The sequence below is a fragment of the Epinephelus lanceolatus genome, chromosome 12 (genome assembly GCF_041903045.1).
Source record: "Epinephelus lanceolatus isolate andai-2023 chromosome 12, ASM4190304v1, whole genome shotgun sequence".
In the NCBI taxonomy this organism is placed as follows: domain Eukaryota; kingdom Metazoa; phylum Chordata; class Actinopteri; order Perciformes; family Serranidae; genus Epinephelus; species Epinephelus lanceolatus.
Window position 1 is genome coordinate 26,057,535 of NC_135745.1, and position 23,202 is coordinate 26,080,736.

Sequence of the window (23,202 nt, forward strand, 5' to 3'; positions counted from 1 at the left end):
AACTAACCCTTTAAAACTACAGTCCCTTTTGGAGCAGGACAAAATGTAGGCACCAGTTACATTCAGCAATAATTAACTATGTTAGTGCAGCATTTGTTCTTGTCAGGTGAAAATTCACTACCTGTCAGAATCAAGAACTCGCTGCAGTGTGGGATCAACGTGGGATTTTAAAACGGACTGACACAAAGTGAACTCCACATGGACTCAAACACCACAGTAGCCAGATTCATATTGAAACATATCAGCTTGTCAGGAACCAATTTTATTAATATCATTAATAATGTGTCATCAGCATCATCAATGAAATGAGTTAGTCTGTTTAAAGCAGAATCAAGTGTGCATTCATTGCCCTTCTTTTCTTGATGAACACGTCAGTTCCACAAAGCGAGGAAGAAAAAGGAAGAAGGGGAGGGGGGTAGGGGGATGGGGGGGTTCAAAGAGGGCAGGGATTGCAGTGAAGGAGGAAACGCAGGGAAAACGACGTCTGGCGGAGCAGGAATCTCCCCCTTCACTGGGATATGATTGGTTTTTCCCTTGTGCAAGAATGATAACAAAAAAAATCAAAACGAAAGAAATTCAAAATGGTGCTCTAAAAACAAAGATGAGAGGAAGAGGGGGATTGCTTGCTGGGATGTTGTGTTGGCTGTTGTTGTGTTGTTGTTGTTGTTGGTGGTTGTTTTTTTTTTTTGTTCCGTAAAGCCACGTTAGGATTTGATGCAGTCGTCGTCGTCAGAGGTCTGGCTGCTGCTACTGGTTTCGGACTCGGAGCCCTCCTCAACATTCGCCTCCGCCACACTCCTCCAGGGGGTGAAGTGGAGGGTCACACCCCGCGCCCTCGGGAGAGCCCCATTCCTCTGCATGCCATTCCTCTTCAGCTGGTCAAAGGACATGGACAATTAGTGTGTGAATAAAGCAGAGATTAAAGGGATAGTTCGGATTTTTTAAAGTGGGGTTGTGAGACACAAACATTTTGCTGCTGCCCCTGTTGATACCAGTGCGCTGCTTATCTTCCTGACTATATGACAGTTATTGGCGCCTCAATTTCAGTGGTGAGAGCAGCACATACGTCACCATGACCGCATGCCTCATACCAACACATACAAGTCAAGGAGAGAATGATAAGACAGACTTGATGAATTTTGCACCCTCAAATTAATTGTTTTCAATGTTGACGCATGGCAGGTGCACTCAAAACGCCAGAGCGCCCTCACAGCCCAAGATGAACCGAATTCAACTTCTGTAACGCAGCAGCACGCACCGTGTCATGTAAAAGGAACAACCAATCACAGTCGACAGATACCTTTCCCTTCTGTAAATATTCAGTCGGATAAATACGGAAAAGTATAAAAGATAAAATCATGTGTAGACTTTTTTTACTGCCTTTACTTTTAAGCTCATATGACAGTCATTATAAAGGCTACATACACATGCTGTATCTTATTTTTTTTAGGACAATCAGGGCTAACCAGATTTGCCACCATTACATGTCCTCCTATGTGCCTGTATTTTATATTAATTTTTATATCAATGAAAAAACAAATCAGTGTGACTAAATTCTTACATTTTTGCATGTATCTCAGCATAGCAAGTTGGAAGTTGACATATTCTGCCATATCTGAAGAGGGGAGACTCTCTGGAATGAAGTGAAGATCTGTATAATCGTCAGGTTTTTATTTTGTAGACAATTGATCTGTATTTATAGTGTGATGGGATGACAGCACAATGATGTATTTGGTATCACTGGAAAGCTCCGGCCCTGCGCTTTCATGCGATATGCGTGGCATTTCTGTGTGACCCTGCATTCGCGAGTAATCCATCCAAGAGTAATGTGTGTGTAAAGCTGTATGAAAGCTTTGTTATACATAATACCGCCAAGTGGTGGGTCTTGTCGGAAAGCTACGGTTCCGCTGTTTCACGTGATATGCGTGGCTTGTCGCTATGACGCACGGTTGCGGAGAAAATCAATAGAGAAGAACAGGTGTGAATTTGGACACACTTGGCGTCGTTTGGGCCCATAGGCCCATCCCTCTCCTCTGGAAGAACCCTCATTCACCAAGCTGGACTCAGTGGTTGAGGGAAGTGATGCAACATCTCAAACTTGGGAAATGAAGATTCACATTAAATGGCTCTTCTGATAAATTTATAAGAATTTGAAGTCAATTTATGGAATATATAAAAGCTAGAATCTACACCCCCACTTTATTGTTAACTCTTTGTGAAGTAAGAAACATTTACTTCTTATTTTACATCTTCTTGTAGCCGATCTTAATAGGAAAGGCCCTGATATTACAGTACACTAAAAAGTGTTTCTGAAAACACTGAAAAATAAGCAATGCAGTAACAGAATCTTGATTCATATTAGATCAGCGCTGCCTTGTTTGACAGTTTGACCGCAGTCCACAAGCAGTGATTGCATGATTGACAGCTCTGTTAGAGACTCCGCGGCCCTGACTGGTTTTCTTGTGATGTAAGGCCATTAGAAATTCTTCAGGGCAATAGAGTAGGCAGGAGGGTTTTTTCAGATTATATCTCATTTAATGCTGTCAATATTATAAATAATATTATACAGTGTTCACCTGTTCAGTTTTAGTCTGAAACTCTCTCAGTTCATCCTCCGTCAGAGGCAGGAAGTTGTCATCATTTTCTGGATACTCCTGCCAGCCCATGGCCTTCAGCAACCTGGAAAAGCACAGCAATTTTCTGCTTAATTGATTGTTGTGAGAGAGAGTGTGTGTGTGTGTGTGTGTCTGTCAGTGTACAAGGCTGTTAGCAGCGTCCTACCTGTGCTCTGCCTCCAGGGAGCTGGACAGGTGTTCGGTGTCTGAGTCACTGAGGGAGTAGGACAGACCGTTCTCGTGGCAGACTTCCTCGCTGTAGGCTTTGGGCTCTGGGGTGCTGCTTTCACCCTGAGAATATTCACACAGAAACACACTTAGAAAAACTCCTCCAACTGCCAACAGTCTGACACACAGTCAAAAGCAGAACAAAGTAATAAAATAAAGCCAAAATGTCTGATGATTTTTTAAAAATACATTTAGCTGTTTAATTTAGCACTTTATCGGAGTTGAATGTATGAACTGTCCTTTACATGCAGACAAAAAGTGTGGCCCTCTGTTTGGGACTGTGACATTATGAAAATCAAAAATTGGATTCCACTTGCAGAGAATTACCAGGTCACATTTTCTTAACTCTGTCATCACCTGTAACTACTGCGCTGTCCTGCGTGATGGTGTATGAAACTTAAACCAAACTGCTGCCTACCTCTCCCGACGTTCCCGGGCTGCTGCTTGTCGTCAGCTCTCCAGTGCCCTCATCCTTCAGAGCTCGCAGGAACTCACTCTTGCGGTCCGGACCACGCCGCATCAGCTTCAGCCTCGACGGGGCAATGTCTATGGGAGGAGTCGTGCTGGAAGGGTGCTGCGGGTGTGACGGTGCCACAGGAGGGGAAAGAGGGAGCAGGAGAAGAAGAAAAGAAAAACAAGCATGTTAATGTAATTCTTTTTTTTAACTTAGACACTAGTTTATCAGCTATGACATCTATTTGAACAGTAAGATTTTCAGAGGAGGAAGCAGAGCCAAATCCCCCCCCCCCACCCCACCCCTTTTTTTAAATATGCAGCTGCACAACAGTTACACCTCCAAAACACCAGTATGCAGCGGGGTTTCTGTGAAGTGCCATAAGGTTTAGTTGATTCAAAACACACATTAAACATGGCTTAATAGCGACAGTTTCAAACACACACTTCACTATAACTCGCAGCATTCACACACAAAGCACTTGTCTTTATCTGGACACATTTTCCCCACAAATACAACATGCTAATGTTTTTAGCACAAATCTATGGCATTTTACATTGTATAAATTAGCCTAGCAGCTGGCAGACTTCTCCTCTACTCATATGAAGCCAGGGACAACAGCAACATTTAACAAAGGTAACGTTACAAAATTTTGGCTCCATTACAGCTCACAAGGTTCACTGACAAAACATCTGTCTTATACTGAACACGTTTTCTAAACAAATATAACATGCTAACATTATTAGCGCAAGCCTATGGCATTTTACATTGTATAAATTAGCCTAGCGAATAGCGGGGATTTGCTCTACTCAAATGAAGCCAGGATAAATCACACACAAGACTTAAAATGCTATTTTTGTGGAGGCTTTATTGTCTTGACAATTTATTGTTTATCTGTGAAATTAAAGTAAATAAAGCTTTGTTTCCACTGAGGGAAATGGTTTCAGCTTACAAAAATAAACAGGAGGTCTGTATCGCTGCAAAGCGTAGTTGCATTTCTGGGGAGGTGCACGTCAGGCAACAGCTCTAGAAAGTGTTGCTAGAGAACTTGTGAGTGAGTGAGTGAGTGAGTGAGTGAGTGAGTGGGGTTGAGCTGTGTGGAGAGTGTGAGAGAGGAGAGATGCGCACTGGTATGTGTCATGTAACGCAACTTGACCCTATATTGATATAAACGGTTGCTTGAAAATATGTCAGACATAGTCATGATATCGCCCAGCCCTATGCTGTAATAAGACATTTTGGACCAAACTGTAGTTGCAAACATGTTCAGTGTTGCTGTCTGTTCAGAGTTTATGACCACAGATAACATTTTACGACACTGGACAGAAGACAGCACTTTGACTGCTGCAAAGGAAAACTTCATGTGCACATATGAGAAAGCATCTCAGTCACAAACCACACTAACACATAATTACTATGGTTAGATAAAACCTGTCATTTACTCACACAGTCACGCATGCAGCCATAAGAGCTACACTGGAGTTTTACGTGTCTGATTGCTGTGCAGTTTTACATGTCAGCAGGGAGTCTGAGCACACTGCATCATGTTGGGGTTGGAAAATCCCTGAATGAGGTCATTTATCCGTCCTTTCCCTACTGTCTGTCCTCACCTCTTTCGGGGTGTTGTGCTGTGGTGCACTGACTGGGGTGCTGGGTTTGGCTGCAGAGACGGGGCTGGTGAAGACTGAATCTCGGCCTGGCATGTGGAGGCCAGACTTAGTGATCTCTCTACCACCGGATTTCCACTGGGTGCTCTGGAAAAGAGGACGAATCATGAGTCACAAACAGAGAGACGGTTTCCATCACAGTATAGCACCTACATAACTGGTACTGACATGCAGCATGCAAGACTCATCTATGTTAAGGGAAACCTTGGTAGTTTTTGTGTCTGATGGGAACAATGTTTTTTGAAATTGGTCTACTATTGAGCAGGAAGGCTGCAGCTGGCAGCTACGAAACAGTCTGGAATGTAATCTTCGGGGCATCTGGCACCGTCACGTAGGTCCACTGTTTGTTTTGGCCTCTGACAGGCTCTGATTGTTATCTTAAGTGTCTGAAATTATCACAGAAATGATCCCCACAGATAAATAAACTCATTCTCATTCTTAAGTCCTGCAAGTTGAGTTGCAGGAAGACAACAACAAAGAGACCTGATTAACAGAAAGGCAAGGTTTCTCACACATTCATTTATTTGTGATTTATTTGTGGTGGCCAACCAAAATATCAGCATGTGCTGCCACATTTTGATTTACAATTTCTGGAGCTGGCCCGTCATTCTGAGCGCTGCTGGAATACACATACAGTATGGTTATTTAAAGCCCCACACTCTCAGCGTGCAATGCGTACTCTGGGCACAGACGGAGCAGCAGAACGCAAGGTGCAGTAAAACTAAAACTTAAACACTCATGAATTCATATAGAAATAGAGTGCTTTACTTCTCAGAACAACAGCACTTTCATTTTAGCACTAGCCATCGATTCTCCAATCTAATTTTGATGAAACCAGCTGCGTTCCTATGGAAACTGCTCACCCCGCAGTCCAGCACTACGGCAAAAAGTTTGCTCCTATAATCCATCAATCTGATCAGCTCTGATTGGTCTAACCATGAAGTGATCGAATGATGAATTCTCCAACCTGACACTCAAACTCAACAAATTGCTGCTGAGGAAAAAAAAAACTTCACGAGAGTTGAAACTGTGTTGCCTTCACAAACGCAAAAAACCTTCAAATTCACAGAGGGGACACAGAATGATCACAAAGGGACGCAATTACAAAAAACGTTATTCCCATTACATAGACGCAAAAACCTGTGAAATATGGGTCCAGGCTGAGAAATACAGAAGGTTGCCTTCGATAAAAAAATGCACAAAGCACAGCAAGACATACTTTGGTGGGGGCCACGGCAGGCTTTGGGACCAGGTTCTTGTAGACACTGGAGCCTGCGATGGGAGTTTTGCTGCCGTTGGTGGGCAAGGCGCCAGCAGTGGCAAACCCCGCAGAGAAGGCTGTGCTGGGGTCCTCCTTGGAAACCTTCTTGATAACCAGCATTTTGGACACCATCTGTTTGCCACTCGGGGGGTTTTCTGGAACATAGTCAGTGATGAAATGTTACAAAGCTGTAAATTTAAATTTCTACAGCCAACATCCAACATCCATCACAGTATCACTAAAATGTACGAGAAAATTATGACTAAAACACTGAATTCCACTGACTAAAGGCCTTTACACACCAAATCCATATTTTTCATCCCAAATTGTTGAACATTTAAGAATAAATATGACCTCAGGTTGTGTCAAACTCGTTTATACACTGACCCCGAAACTTCATTCATCATTTAAGTGGCAAACAAGTTCAATTTTCTGCATTATGTGAGAGCTGTTTGAAGTGGTGAAGAAAATGGGGCGTAACCTGCAAGGCACATACATCTGCACCAAGAGAGAGGAACAGGGCAGAAGTGGACAGCAGGTCAGCAAGAAAATGTCAATTCAGGTCGAGTTAATTGCATTTATAAAGTGCAAGTAACAAGAGTTATCTCAGGACATTTTTCATATAAAGCAGGTCTAGACCATGAAAAAAAGAAGTGGAAAAATACAAAAAGCAATGTCCATCCATCCATTTTCACCCGCTTATCAAAGTTTGGGTCGTGGGGGCAGCAGGCCGAGCAAAGTACTTCCGACATCCCTCTTTCAAGCAACGCCTTCCAGTTCCTCCTGGGGGACCCCAAGGTGTTCCCAGGCCAGATGAGATATGTAATCCCTCCAGCAAGTTCAAGGTCTGCCCCAGGGCTTCCTACCAGTGGGACGTATTTAGAACACCTCCGGGGTTAGGTGCCCAGGAGGTGTTCTGATCAGATGCCCAAACCACCTCAACTGACACCTTTTGACGCGAAGGAACAGCGGCTCTACTCTGAGCTCCCTCCGGATGTCCGAGCTCCTTACCCTATCTCTAAGGCTGAGCACAGAGTAGTGACAACCAGGGAAGTAACTCTAGTGAAAAGAAGTGAGGGGGCAAATGTGTCTTAACATTTTGCCTCATGCTGTTAATTTTTACAACAAATAGAACAATAAAATGCAGGCAAAAATTACTGACTTGGTGTGCAACGGCCTTAAATCTCAACTACAACAAAACAAAAATGTGACTTTAAAATCAACAACAATCTTCAGTAAGCAACAAACTGAATTTAAAAGTCTCGTCAAAACTAACACTGTTACAAAGTTGAGGATGAGAAACTATTAAACAGATCCTAAACTTTTTAAACCGTCTCTTGTATATTCAAGAATTTAAATCCAGTCCTGACTGGGAGCTCTTACCCCAGACTCCAGCATGGGGAGCCACTGCTCGCATCTGAGTCCCAGGCTTTCCAGTTGTTTCAGGGTTGAGGGAAGGCTGAAGAGACAAAACACCTGCATTAAATACCTTGGCATTCAAATTTTGTATTTTCAGGTTGTGCTAACATCAAAGAATCTGAGTGCGTTGTTGCTGACGGGATGAAGTCTGATGTGTCAGTGACTGGAAAGTCTTGATGCATACAACTCATGATAGATTTTGTATCAGGAGGTAAATATGAGGAGAAAATGTAAAATGAAAATGTGTGTCAATTGCTCTGCTTATCTTAGGTCAGGTGTGAACAACCACTGATTCCCTAAAATCACAGCCTATATTCAGAGCTGACTGAACCCTCTTTATTAAACGATCCAAACCGCTTTGTCATTGAAGAACTATGTTGAGGTCAGCGGCGTGCTTTAGAAAAACCCAGCGAAGGTTATCTACTCACAAAGTCCTCTTCCACAAATTTCAGCTTGTCGTCCTTGCCGTCTTTGCGTTCCTCGTTGGGGAACTTGTCCTGGTACGAGGTGCCCTTGCGGGGATGAAAGTTGCCATTGCGCTGCCGGTGCCCCGCCTGCCTGTCCCTGTCGCCTCCTACCCGCTTGGGGTGGCGTCCCTGGTGGTGGTGGCTGTCCTGGGGACCCCGCGGCGCTCCATGCCAGCTGGGTGTTTCCTTCCAACAGGAGCCCCCCGCCAGCCCACCATGCCCTCCTTTGGCCACCCCAGAGTCCACAGAGTCATGCCTCAGAAGCAGAGAGGGCTGCTGCCATCCGTCACCTGGAGAGAGAACAAATGTAGAGGATGTATAAGAACGATGTCATTATGCTTTAGTAAGTGCTGAATACCAGTGATGTGTGGCTTTGACAGAAAGACGATAAAGGTTTCTCTTCTGATATATCATCCAAACAACTTTAATCTTTGTCAGTGCTGAACGTCGATCACTAACTTGGACTATGAGCTAATGAAATCAAAGCAAATCAATAATTCTGTCATCAGTTAGTTACTAAATGCAATGCTCAACATTAGCAGCTGACAGGTTGTGAGAGTTTTAAGAAATTGGCAACCACTTCTTGGCTTCAATGGCAACCACTTTTTGACATCTTAAAAAAATACAGATAGCACACAAAACGAGCAACCCCAAATACTTTCCAGCTCCTCCTGGGGGACCCCGAGGCGTTTCCAGGCCAGATGAGATATGTTATCCCTCCAGTGTGTTCTGGGTCTGCCCCAGGGCCTCCTACCAGTGGGACGTGCCTGAAACACCTCTCACAGGAGGCATTCTGATCAGATGCCCAAACCACCTCAACTGACCCCTTTCAACATGAAGGAGCAGCGGCTCTACTCTGTGCTCCCTCAGGATGTCCGAGCTCCTCACCCTATCTCTAAGGCTGAGCCCAGACACCCCACGGAGGAAACTCAATTCAGCTGCTTGTATCTGCGATCTCATTCTTTTGGTCACTACCCAGAGCTCATGACTCTGATGAATATGACCCTGTTTGTCACGCTTGACTGATTTTTTTTTTCTTGTCCATTTTATTGGCAGATAAGAAGATGATGTTGTTCCCAATGACATCCCCTTATAAATGCACCTATCTAAAGACTTGCTCTGTGTATTTAATCATTGAAAATTAATGAGATCTAAAAGCTATCAAATACATCTTATTATCATTAAAAAAATGACAATTAAAATGATGAGTTACCATAGTTTAGGACATTTTTATGGCTCTGTCCATCAAAATTACTGTCTACAGGGTGCAGAGACAAATAATGAGTCAACAGATTGTCAACTTCCTGCAATAAAACACACCAGCAGTTAGTGCCCAGGATACTAGGATTGAGATCTTCACGGTAGTTACTGTCTCAGAAAATATCACGTTCTATGGTGTAATGGTACACAGTATTACACAGTCAGTTATCAGTTACAATCACCCTTAAAGGAATGAAAGCAGAAGGGTTGTTTTGGTTAAACAAACACTTTGAGTGAAACGTGGCACCATTTTTTTTTTAAATCAAAGGACGTGTTAAAAGTCACACAGGAAGTCCAAGGGAAAAGGAGATGTGAGCACACAGATGAGGCTCTCTGTCCAGTTGCTTTTCTTTGTTTTCCCAATACTGATGGTATAATGACCGTCAATTTTCGTACCACAGTATACAGTTTCATAGCACACAGCTGCAACCCTAGAAGAGACCTTTGCAATTCAACATGTCTGACTGACACTGCACACCAAACGCAAGTAGAGACACATAAAGCTGCCTTTCTGCATGGCAATGGCAACGTGAGGTGAGGGACACAGTGAGACACCCCTGAGACTGTGGAAAAATCAGTGAAGAACCTGTCAAACAGGAAGTTTAACTAACTCAAGATTCCTCCTTGGACACGGGAGTGAATTTAGCCACTGCACCTGAACGCATCCTGGTGTTATAACTGTTTATCACCACAACAAAACCCTTCATGCAGAGCAACAACACTGCGGAAACTGAGACGCAACACAACTGAATGGAAACACGAGATTTTACCAAACACAGCAGCTCACTGGATCTCAGTTTCAGGAGGACATGAACAACAACAAACTGGCACCACATTTCTTAGCTCACACAACGAAGCACACACATCAGCAGAGCAACACTGTGTACGTGCAGTGTACAGACGCTGATCTGTACACTGGTGACGCCAAATAATCCAGAGAGAACGGACAGATGGTTTGAATAAGTGTGAGCACAGGAGGCGATACATGTCATGTAAACGGAAGCCCCAAAAGGAGACAGGGCTCCAACGCCACCTGTCTGCTGCTTGCAACTCTGCTGCAGCACCTCTGTCTTCAAAGCAGGTGGCCTCAATTATGTCCTTTTCCACTACAGGGACCCCAATTATATCCACTTTCAGCAGAGGTTTGCTGCTCGCCATCATCTTCAATTTCACACGATAAAAGTCGAGCATAAATATTTTAGTAGAACATCACATAACTCATTTTTTAGAGACATATCCAGCATTATCCTCATACTGACAGCTTCATAAAAGGCTCCTTTTAGCAGATAAAAGCCATTTTATTATCTCCTAATTCTACTTGTGTAATCACAACTAACTGTGACCAGCTCTGACAAAAAACTGAGTGTTCAACTCTGGCATTTGTCTTCATCATCAAACGCCTCAGGAGGTGGTTTAGATGCATTCTAGCCCAGGGGTGTCATTTTAGTTCACGGGCCACATACAGCCCGATCTGATCTCAAGTGGGCCGGACGAGTAAAACCATTGCATAATCACCTATAAATAACAACACCTCCAAACTTTTCCCTTTTCTTTTAGAGAAGTACAAGAAAACGTTCATCCATTTACAAAGCAGAAGATGAACAGGATGAAATGTATTTTGAGAAAAACGAGTGCATTTTCAACAATATGTCTCAGTTTTTCCACATTCAGTCAGTCAACCACTCACTGTCATTACATGTGCATTTATCCATACATTTCCACTCTTGTATTATAATGCTGGCGTCACCACACCAAACTGAGGTGGAAGCTATTGAGGAAGCAGCTGAAGTCATCCCCTGCCTTACAAACCATTTACAGATCTTAAGTTTCGACAGTGCTTTAGTGACAGCGTTCCACCATTATTGTTTTAAAATACAAGTCAGATACAGACAGATAATATTTTGCACATCATTCAGTATCTTTAAATATGACCACAATATGTATTCAGTGTTTTTTGAGAGCTGTATCTTGGTCAGAGTGGAAGAGCCTATGAGGCAGGGTACTCGAAAAACTGTCCAGATATACTCTGAGCGACATTAAGATTCAGGGGGCCTATTAAGCCACTCATCAAGCCGAAGGAAGGCTTGCTGTTGCTCTGAAAATAGGTCCGAGGTGCACAAAGTTTCACAGAAATAGAGCCTGGGTGAGCAGTTTTCCTGCAAGCAATGAGTCGATTAGCCTGTTTCCTGGCAGACGGGGCAGGTTATCTTCACTGGGAAAAACTGAGACAATCTGATGTTTGCTTTTTAATTGCTGTTAAGCCTAGTTCACATTACACAATTTTCACCGCGATTTTGACGTCGCAGAGGATCTTGAGAGCCACCTTGGGTCGGAGGAGGAGATAGTCTGCCACAATGAGTCCTCATGTGTGAACAAGCCTACAAGCAAGTCCCCCACCTCTGCGACTGGGACTGGATATCTGGCATGCTAGAAAACTGGAGAAGTCTGACACGACTGACATAGCGCATCAGCCAACGAGAAGCGGGATACATCCAACGTCAGTAGGCAGGAGGACGGAGGAAATGTGAGGAGGACAAGCTGCAGGGTTGTCACTTGCCAGATCATATAAGCCGCGACTTTGGGCTTGTTTTGAAAGTGGAGTTGCTTATTTGGGCTTGCTCTCTAAACATCACCTTCCTCTGTATATATCCATCTAGTAAGTTATTTAAACGCATGATAGTCGCTTCTTTTGGGCTTGTTTCCACAGCCCTGGTTGCTTGTTTCTCTCCCAAGATCTGGCAAAACTGACAAGCCGGCAAGCGACAACAACAATGGCGGTGTCCACAGGATCACGGGGAGCGGGTTGTGTTTGCCCCAGGCCCTGGAGGCAGGTCTGATTCAACAATGGGAAGAATATCCATGCCTTTACGATGTGTCGTCTCCAAGTTTGGTGATGTCACCGCGTTATCTGGGGCTCTGTCGGCGAGGGCTCGGTGGACAAATCTTGAAGTGTGCACACACAGGTCGTAACGCAGTTGGCGAGACTCCCGAAGACAGAAACACACGTTGCCAGGTATGAACACTCAAAAGATTACAGTAGTCTCCGCGACGCAATATCTGGGTGAAAATTGTGTAATGTGAACTAGCCTTTATTCGCATCTTGTCTAGTTAGGAAGAGGTGTTTGTCTTCACAAGTGCATTGATAATAGGTGTGTAAAGTCATTCTTTGGGAGCGGGAAAATGTCTGTCTAGCTCAATGGTACTCAGACGGTGTGCTGTGATGCTAATTCAGGTGTGCCGTGGGATTTTGTGATAACCACACAATCTCATTACAATATTCAACTGGACCTACACAAAAAGTTATGGATTATTAACTGACTGTATCAGTATGATGTGCGCACCTATTTCCTGATGAAGAGGCAAACTCTAGCTTAAAATAATTTAATTTAATTTAAAAAACCTTCACGGGGAACCTATTTGTTGCTGTTTGTGCATAGGAATTTTAAGTGTGTGAAACATCAAAAGCCCTGATTGGCAGCCGTGAGCTGGACAATGGATCGCTTTATTGTACGTAGCAAATTACAACAAAGCACCAGTGAAGGTGACCTACCACTGAAAGCATGAGTAGCAGACAGTAGATAGTGTAACAGTATCTTATTTTTATTGTCTTATGTCGTGATAAGAGTGAAAACACACACTGTAGAAGCTATTGTGCACAGATATACAGACAGGTGTGCCTTGAGATTTTGGCTTGACCATTGGCGTGACTCGGGCACAAAGAGATTGAAAACCTCTGCTCTAGCTGATAGTAGGGATGGGCATTTTTAGAACTTTCCATATTTGAGTGCTCGCATCAAATTATCATTGAGGGACTCACCCCCCCAAAAATAAATATAAATATTTACAAACATCACTCTTATGCCTTGTCATCATTCTGCCTGTAAGACTGAGAGGTCTGATTGAAAATGTGGATTGTTACGTGCAGCTGCACAGATATATCAGCTTTGCTAAATGGATCTGGACAGAAGTTACATTACTACATCCCACAAGTTGTTTATTTTTGGCAGTTATTAAAGGTTGACCTGGAGGTGCATAAAGCTGCCAAGACGAACTGTAATTAATTTTCTGGTCTGGCCTTAAGAGTTAAATATGTGTACTTAGGTGTAAATGACAGTGTCTTAAATCTCCTTCATCTCTCTGTTGGTTTTGTTGCACATGATGGGTGGGACACCTTACACTGTTTTCATTCTTATTCGTCTATATAGTTTGGTGACATCACACAACTCCCAACAAAGCTTTTAATATTTCTTTAGCAATGATTTCGTGACACTGCGCTGCGCTAGAGTTAGAAGATTCAGCTACTAAAGTCATCATGGTTTCATCCTTTGTGCTCATAGAGCTGCTGTCCTTTACACAGTTAAGCCCTGTAATAAGAGCGACAGGGTGAACAATAAGAGGGCAGCTGCTCTGAGCTGTTACCTGCTGGAGCACGCAGCGAGCCGTTGTTAAAGAAGCCATCAGAGGAGTTGTGGCGGCGGCGGCTCACAGCGGTTCGGCCGTCTCTGTGGTGGTGGGGCTCACCTTGTTTCTCAAGGTTGGCAGCAGGGGACTGGAGGAGGACAGAAAGGGGACAAGGTCAGTCAAAGTGGGACTCTACATTGAGATGGTGTGATGACACATAACATATAATTACAGATGATTTTTCAGGACATTTTTTTTCTTTCCACTTTATCTTTGTCCTTGTGAGGAAACTGAAATTAGGAATCCTCTTCATACTCCGAGTTCACCTCCGACTCCCTCAGAGAACTTAAATAACTCTGAGTGAAACTGTCAATGTAGGGATCTATTCTTAGGGATAAGAATAGACATCACAGGAACTGAAAACAATCTTGGAATGCTTTATCATGAGAAATGTGCTGCTGAGGAAGCCAATAAGATCCTAAAGTCGCTGCACTGACACAGCTGCGTGTTTCATAACACCGACTGCAAACGCTCACTTCCATCTGAATCACATCCTCGTCGTCAGCTGAGGTTCAAAGATCAAACAAGACTGTGTTCTTCAGCCTGGCCCAGCGAGCGTCATCCAAAGGAATTTTTATCACTTCTACAGACGACAGACAGCGGCATGATGTACAGAAAATCTACAGTGGGAGAATACACTGCAGCTCCAACACTGGCAAGCGTATCCAGACTAATCCCTGAAGGCAAATGACATTGAGGTGAAGTCATGTGTCAGCAGGAAAGTGACTGTGCACTTGTTTCTGTCTCTTGACTCTTGACTCTTGATTTCACAGACAGGCCACATAGCTGGACAACTTCCTGACTCACAGATTACACTGAGCTCTGGACAGGAGAGACACATTCGCAGTCTCAGACGGACAGTCAGACCGCTCAATACCTTTTTTTAAAGACGGACACAAATCAATCCAATCATCGTCTTCATGTCTTTCAAGAGGCAATTTCTTTTGGGTGTCTATTTATATTTTCATACAATATTCAATCCAAACTAAATGTGGCAGATACAGTTCGGTTCCAGACCCCGAAATTGCAACCACGTCCCAAATTATGCCCAGCAATTAAAATAACTCTGGTGCTGTTTCTGTGAATTGCTGTTTCTCCTGCTGGAGTCAATCCGAGATGTTGTGGGTGAGAATAAAGTTCGGACAGTCTGGGACAACTAAGACATACTGTCAACAGTCTAATCAGTGCTCATGGTATTTGGTTAAACGACCTTATGAGAAATAGAGCTGCCATTATTAGTCTATTAATTGGCAACTATTTTTATCATAAAATAATCGCTTGTCATGTTTGTAAAAGCAAAACAGCCAAACATTTTCTGGTTTCATGCTTCTTAAACATGAGGATTTGATGTGTTTCTTTGTCGTAAATGATAATAAACTGAATAGTTGTAGATTTTTTAAACAGTTGGTCAAATAAAACATAGCATTTGCAGACGTTAACTTGAACTACACTGGGTATGTTTCACTTTATTGACAAAACAATTCATCAAGGAAGGAAATAACAGGCAGACTGATCATCACTTGCAGCCATAGTGAGAAGCACTAACCAGAGGAAAAACTTGGCTCGCTAATTAATGTTATCCAGTCAGCTTTCCTTGTCTGTTAACAAACATCTGCTGAATGGATAACGCTAGAAAGACTGAGCAGTCAGTCTTCAATAAATCTTCTTTATGGGCTCAAACATTTCTCATAATTACACACAGCCTCCCCCTTATTTCATTGGTTAGTGTCCATGTTATAATGCTTAACATACTTTGTGCTGTCTGCTTGTTATTTTCCTATATTAGGAAAACACCATAAATTATGTAAGATGTAATATCGATTGCAGAAACTTATTTAACTCATTACAACTGTTAGACAGAGAACATAGCTTCAGTGTTAAGTTAATCTTGTTTTATTCCTTCTAAAATAAAGTATAAAGCAATAAACCCTCTTATCTTTTTGGTCTTGTTGCTGTCTCACGGGAATTTCTCTGGCCATTTAAGAAGGTATTCTACAGTGTTAATGGCTGATCGCTTTGTGTTTATTTTTTATGTACATCTTTTGTATATTAGGCTACATTAATAAATGACTCCGGTGTGGTGAGTGTGGTTGTCGTAAGCTCAGCACTGCTGCCTGTCTCTCCTCCGAGCAGCGCAGTAAAACACAGTGCACCATAGATGAAAGCAAAACGCAAGACACTCTAACACTGAGCTGAAATGAAACAAGCGCTCATAACTTATGCAAATTACATAAATAAACAGTCTAATAATGCGTCTTGCTGTTGTTTATGGCATATGGTGTTTGGCGGCAGCAGCAGTGTGCAGTGAGGGGGAGAAACAGAGAGGTTGAGAGAGAACTATGGCTTCACTTGTTGCGCTGCTCTGCATGAAAGCTTTGCCACTAAAATCACCTGTTTGACAGCTGACGTTAAACAAAGCAACGGTTAATGCTCTATGTAGCTCAATTTAGACTATTCCCACTAGTTAAAAAATATCTTGACTGGCCTCCGTACAGTCTGTTGAGCACTTTAAAACATTACTGAAAACCCATCTTTTCTCCTTGGCATTCAGTCCCAACTAGGCGAGAATCCTTGGCTTTTACTCTTTTATTTCCTTTTTTATTCTAATTTTAGTTTTTTAAATTGAGCTCTTACGATTTCCTTTGTTTTATTTATTATGATATTTGTGTATGATTATTTTATATTTCAATAACTGTACAGCACTTTGGTCAGCTGAGGTTGTTTTTAAATGTGCTTTATAAATAAAGTTTGACTTGACTTGAGTGTTTGTTGTCCACAGCAGTCAAACTAAGTAGTTTCAGAAAACTCCATCACTTCAGCTTTTGGCAAGGCAGCGTTTATTTAACCCTTTGAAACCTGAGCAGATTGGCTTAATTTCCTCTCAAAAACATGGTAAGAAGGGCAGTGAGCAACGAAGGAAGAAATGACCCAAAAAAAAAAAAAAAAAAAAAATTATAAGAAATGAGTAAAAACACAAAAATTAAAAACAATAAAATTAGTTAAGAAAGAAAGAAAGAAAGGTAAAAACAAAACAAGGCAATGACGTGGAAAAAGTGCTTAAAATTTATTTTTAAAAAATCTAAAAAATAAATAAAAATTATTGATGTCAGGGTGTTGGTGACTTAGTGGGTAGAGCAGGCGCCCCATATACAAGGCTGTTGCCACAGCGGCCCGGGTTCGAGTCCAGCCTGTGGCCCTTTGCTGCATGTCATATCTCTCTCTCTCTCTCTCTCTCTCTCTCTCTCTCTCTCTCTCTCTCTCTCTCTCTCTCTCTCTCCCTCTCTCTCTCTCCCTCTCTCTCTCCCTCTCTCTCTCTCCCTCTCTCTCTCTCCCTCTCCCTCTCCCTCCCTCCCTCTCCCTCCCTCCCTCCCTCCCTCTCAAACTTACCTGTCCTGTCCATTAAAGGCAAATGCCCCCAAAAAAATCTTTAAACAAAAAAAGAAAAGTGATGTCGCTCCAGGTTTCAAAAGGGTTAAACATAGTCATATTAGAATAACCAAAACCACTAGTCACCCGTGATATATAATTCATACAGATCTGTCTCCACCCTGAGCACCTAAAATCAGTCCTTCCAGGAATTCGATCTGTAATTTTTCCCTCTTAGAAACACCAATGTATAGTGAGTGCTGCTGGGATGGAAAAAAAAATAATAAAAAATCACAACACTCCTCCATAAAAAATCCTCTGCCAGAACACTGAGTTGTAATTTGATGTTATTAATATATTTTCTTTTCTTCCATCAGTCAGTCTGTTTCATGAGCGTACACAATGTCTGGGTGACCCTCTGCTGAACCATGCACTGGCTGCGCTGTCAGTGCCCAAGGGTGACTCGTCGCTGACTACACGCAAACGCACACACTCAGGTTTACAGACGCACATTTGCATCAGGTGCTGGAGAAGTGACACTGACAGTTATAATTTCAAGCTCTGTCTGTCTCAATCACCATTTTCTTCCTGTGATCAACTGGCACTCACTCAAATACATACAGCACACACACGCACACAAACGCACACATACACACCTTGGCAGGCTGGGGCGTGGAGAAGTTAAGCCAGGCAGGGACAAAGTCATGCTGCGCCATTTAGGTCCAGTGTTTCCGGTCAGTGGATCGAGGCATCAAACCTCATGGCCAGGATCTGACAGAAGAAACAGACAGCAGGAATGACATCTTTTCAAATTCAGCAGACACATAAGTCAAATCCCCTCACACACCCATCCATCTTTGATTTCATGTCATTTCTCTCAGGTGTTTGCTCTACCAGCTATTTAGAAATTCACCGCATAAAGGTCTCCCTCAAGAGCCAAAAAGAGTCCTATTCTTAGCAGAAAACAACAAAGCTCGACTTGCTGCAGCTGTGCCTGTGAAGCTGATAACTGGTTGACAGCCTGGATGGAAAATATCTTGTGCTACATAATACAAGTATTATTTTTACAATGTGTGAATGTGATAAATTTATAAATCTCTTCATGCTCAACTTCTCATTTTAACTTTAAAACCATTATGTGTACAAGGTGGAAAATTAACACCTGCTCCCCACAAAGTGTTGACTTGTAGAGGACCACGCTACAGCAATTAATTTCACAGCTACTGAGTGCGTGCATGTTTACAGCGGCCAAGTCGGCCAGGTGAAGCTTTATCATTACCCCAGAGTCTGTGGCTCTGAAGTCCTCTGCCTCCTCTCTCGGTCCGGCTGGGCTCGGTTCCTCAGGCCTGTTGGCACTGATCACAGAGTGTGTGCACTGACAGATGGGGAGTAGCGCACCGACGACCCCCTCTCCACCTCCTCCAGGACAGCACAGCCCCTTTACGCAGAGGCAGATCCCTTCGTCCAGGGTGAAACACTTGGAGGTGGGTCAAAAGGTCGCAGGAATGATCTGGAATGGCGATCCAGAGAACTGGCCGAGCAGGAAGAAGATTTCAAAGCAGAAGCGCTATGACGGACTGAATCTCCTCTTTGAACCAGATTCCCAAACAGCTCCTGTGTAGGTCACGTCTCTGATGAATTCTGAGTGCTAACGTTTCCAATCCAGGTATTTTTTTTTCCAAGCAGAGTGAATCCTTCACCAATTCATTTGAGCAACCTGCTCTTATTATCAAGACTCAAAAGCTGATTGGACTTTATGCTGAATGGCAAAAATGATTTGACAGGTGATGTGTCTGAGAGGAAGAGCCAGGTTGTCTTATTATTAATGTACGGAAGCAGTCTGTGAAGGTTGTCCACCCTGTAACATGGACAGCAGTTTGTGCAGCAGTTCCACTTTGACACCAGATGAGGGGAGACAGACAGGCGATGTCCTGCCACACTGCGTGCCAGTATGTGTTTGCGGCGACTCACCTTTTACCGAATCATTTTAAGATCTACTGAAACGCATGCAGAAAAGAAAAGTTCAGAGACAGTCTTTTATTGGCAATGGAGGTCACTGCTCACCTCATTAAACTGATGAAAAAGACTGTCTGAGTTTGAAGAAAATAATGCTCAAAGGTTCAAAGTCACATGACAATGAAGGAAGTAAAACCCTATGTTACATCGCCGTCATTTTCAGTTTTGGTTAGTGAAATAGAGATGCTGCTGGATGATGCATTATAGTGCCGTCTTTATCTTTATACGTTTTAATATCACATTTGTAAGATGCCCATTTAATTATCTGCAGTTTCCTGACTGAAGCAGATAAAGGGTAAAGCTCTGATTTCATAGATATGCAAGCTCAGACGCTAAACGAAAATCTTCCACCAAGTCAAAAGGGTCTTCGTGTCATATGATGCACAAGGGTCCATCAAAAACAATCACAATCGTCCCAAGAGGAAATCCGAAAGAGAGCTCAATCAACTTCTTTTTCTCGGTTGAAAAAAAATAGCATGCGTCCAAAATTAGTCAAGCGGGTCTTTCCTTCCCTTCTTAAAAGGAGTTTATTTTTTCTCACAGGTGAAGTTTCAGCGGTGCAGCGTTCTGTTTTCTTGCTGAGGGTTCGCTGGTATCTGCACAGGAACACACCGGACCTGCATCACACAAAAAAGAGCCTTGATTTAGGAAAAGCGTTGCAAATCTCCAGGTACAAAAATACATATTTACACTCAGTTGCCAGTTTATTCAGTACACCGAGCTGAACTTCAACAAATTAATACCCAAGTCATGGGGAAAAAAAGGTTATGAAAATGATTACGTTCAGTTTTTGTTGACACTAAGTAAGTAAGTGTTTAGTTGGCCATATGTGTATTTTGGAGGCTGCATTATGTTGTATTAAGTGTTTCTAATATTTAGATAACCCTAAAAATGGGATGGACAAAACTTAAATCAAAATTAGAGCCCCTACCTGACATGGGCCTGTCACAGATACATCAGTATTGGCATCAGTTTTTCGATATGCACCAATATGAAGATTTCTTAAAGGAACATTTAAAGCAGGAACTGATACTCAGGGTGACTTAGACCACTGTTCCCAAGCTGGGGGGTCGCTAAAGCTTAATGGGGAAGGGTTGTGAGGCCTTCTTGATTTTAAGGTTTGTCAGCAAAGTTTTTCAGACAATATACACTAAGCCTTTATTTCTGTATTTTATTCATTCTGTGCAGAACACTCAATCTAATTTTTATTTTTGAAGTTTAGATTATTATTCAAAATATGAGAGCACAGTGAAGACCTGAACACAAGCTATATTCACAGAGCCTTGGATCTCTGCTAAACAGTACACAGTTAAAACAGCAAAGGAGCTATTAGAACAATGGCCAAGGAAAGGGAGAGGCAACTGCTGTATTTCTCAAAAAAGGAGCTTTTCGAGGATGTATGACTGTCAAAATAAAAATAAAAAAATTGCATAATCCAGACACATGACTGTATAAAGATAAAAAGTTCCTAAAAATATTATGAAAACTCATCTCTGAAATATTCACAAGAAATAATCTGCTCAGAATTCATCCAAATAGCTCATTTTACACAAATGTACTCCAGTTATTGTGTTAAATATTTAAGTTAATCCTACAGGTTATCAGTTGTTCTGTACTGTTATTGTTATGCACTGAACATGATATTGAATATCCATAAAGTATGTCACTTAGTCAGGCTTGTCAGTTTACTCAAAGATAGAAAAGGAGTCGGGGACCCCTGATTTACACTTCTCGAAAAATGGTGTTATAGTTGTCTGAAATATCCTACCTGCAAAGCAAAGAGAGGTCATTTGTTCATATCTAGAACTGGTTGACATCATATAATGATGTTAAATGTTCTTTGATAAAGTTGTCATTAGGAAAGCAGTCTACTAGGTACCTTTGCCTTGTCATACTGGTGCAAAATTGGCACACAATCCACATAGTGCAGTGCAAAAAGTCACATTGGTTATCATGAATTTACCCCCTCTAAAATTGGTATGAGTCTCAAAATCCCAAGTTGGTCAGACACTAATCAAAATATTAGAAAACACTTCCAGTATAATTCCAACGTTGAATACTCAGAGGTAAGAAGGTAGTGCGCACACACAGCTCTGTAGGACAACGCGACAAAGTTGGCTCATCCCAATTTCACTTTATATTCTTGCCATGTCAAACAAATGTGCTCACATTTCGGCCTAATGGCCTTTATCAGAGCATCTGTGGGCATCCAGCGTTTGAACTGTATGAACTTTGGTTTAGCGGCACAAACAAACACTGGGAAGGCACATCCTCTCAAAGATCTAATCTCCAGTATAATACAACATAATGCAACAACACCAAAATAACCATTCAGTTAAATCAACACCTCTCTATAACAGATTTCTTGCAGGTCTGTTGTGTTTGATTTCATCAGCCTAGTAAACTGGTGATTAAGAATACAGAGAAATTCACCTTAAACTGACGTTTCCCTTCATCTCTCTCTACATGTGTTGCAGCACATAACTGAGGGGGGGTGTCAGACATTATGAAAGATGTTCTCCCTTCATTTAATATCATCATTAAACCTCAAAATAGCTTCAAATTCAAGAGACAACTCACGCCTCAAAAGAAGCTGCTTGTGACACTTCAAATACATTTTGAAAGGTATGAGAGAAAAATCATGACTCAGTGATCTCAGAGCCATTTCATGCTGAAAGCTGGCTCTTTTAAAAAATTGTGTCGGCTTTGGTAAATGAAATATTTATAACTGTGTAAAAATAACTCGAACACTTTCCTCCTCGGTACTTCTCCCCCAGACTGCTGCGCATCTAAACAGGCCTGGTGGTGAGTGCACTGCTGGATCAAAGTGAGGTTTACAAACCCAGCAGCCATTCTTCAGTTAGGTCCCGCACTTGATTCAACCATGCGATATAACAACACATCCTTAAACACCTGGGCAAAATGAAATCCCTGTATGCACCAACTCTGAGCTACCATGGACTCGTTAACGTATTCCCACTAAACTATTACGTAACAGCTCAACATCAATGAGTTTGCCACGGACACGGGCTACAATGTGCAGCACAGACATTTAACGTTGCTCCATTGTGAAACGATACTCAGATAAACAACGGCAACACAATCTTTATTTATGGGGAAGCACCCCGTTTAATAGTATCACACCGTGGAAAACCCACATGTCTACAAACGCTGCAGCAGACCAATTCAACATAGTAACGTTTCATGCACGTTTCACCATGCTAACTAGCTGAGTAATGTTATGGATTAAAGTGCATCGGAATAAATTAAGACGCAACGCTGCCGCGGTGTAGGCTCAATAGTTAATCACTAACTAATAACGTTTTCAGATCTGCTCTAACTCTGCTACTAGCTAACTCTGCTTAGTTAACTAAGGTTAACGTTAGCATTTGTTAGCTACTAGCTGGCGTTACCTAGCCAGTTAAGTAACGTTAACCAACGAATACTGCTAGGTAGTTGAAATTAATTAATGCAGTTAGGGGGCTAAGCAAAGTAAAAACGTATTCAATATGCTCACTGTGGCTTAAACTGTCTATTTAAACAGCTGTCACGTAGATACAATAGAGGTAAACAGACCTGGCTTCGTTGGAACAACACAGTTTCAAAATGGCTACCTTAGCAGCGGCAGCACACATTTATCAGCTTGCTAAGTGCTAGCGAGCTAACTTGCAGTGTTTCATGACGATACCGTGTACCTTCTGCTAAACTACACAGCCTCCGACACAGAATGATTCAAGTATATGCAAAAATCTGAATACATAAAGGAGATTGTACCTGTTTGCGACGATAAACTTCTTTAGAGATACGCTATTGATGTTTGTTTGGGTTTTCTTACCACTGGCGCTGCCACTGAGGGATTCGAACAGCCTCAATGATGCTACGTTCAAGATCTGCCGCGATTATAACTCAACGGAGTCCCACAGTGTTTTTAAAGTCCACCGCGATTAAATGTCACCATGTATAAATACTTTAATATTCAAACAAAACA

General features: G+C 42.3%; 1 protein-coding gene across 2 annotated transcripts; it reads right to left on the reverse strand.

Annotated features, from left to right (window-relative positions):
* Positions 1-526: 526 nt before the first annotated feature.
* gpbp1l1 (GC-rich promoter binding protein 1-like 1) lies at positions 527-23,180 on the reverse strand. 2 transcript variants are annotated; one of them, XM_033650795.2, is made up of 12 exons: positions 23,050-23,180; positions 18,478-19,831; positions 17,855-17,969; positions 13,791-13,920; positions 8,073-8,401; positions 7,609-7,684; positions 6,184-6,380; positions 4,908-5,051; positions 3,262-3,417; positions 2,782-2,906; positions 2,577-2,679; positions 527-875 (listed from the first exon to the last, which is right to left on the reverse strand). In XM_033650795.2, exons 3-12 carry the CDS (start codon positions 17,912-17,914, stop codon positions 705-707), a joined length of 1,491 nt encoding a protein of 496 aa, XP_033506686.1. In that variant the 5' UTR covers positions 17,915-17,969; positions 18,478-19,831; positions 23,050-23,180; the 3' UTR covers positions 527-704. The 2 variants fall into 2 exon arrangements, with proteins under 2 accessions (XP_033506686.1, XP_033506687.1); XM_033650796.2 differs by lacking the exon at positions 23,050-23,180 and adding an exon at positions 22,791-22,837.
* Positions 23,181-23,202: the final 22 nt, after the last annotated feature.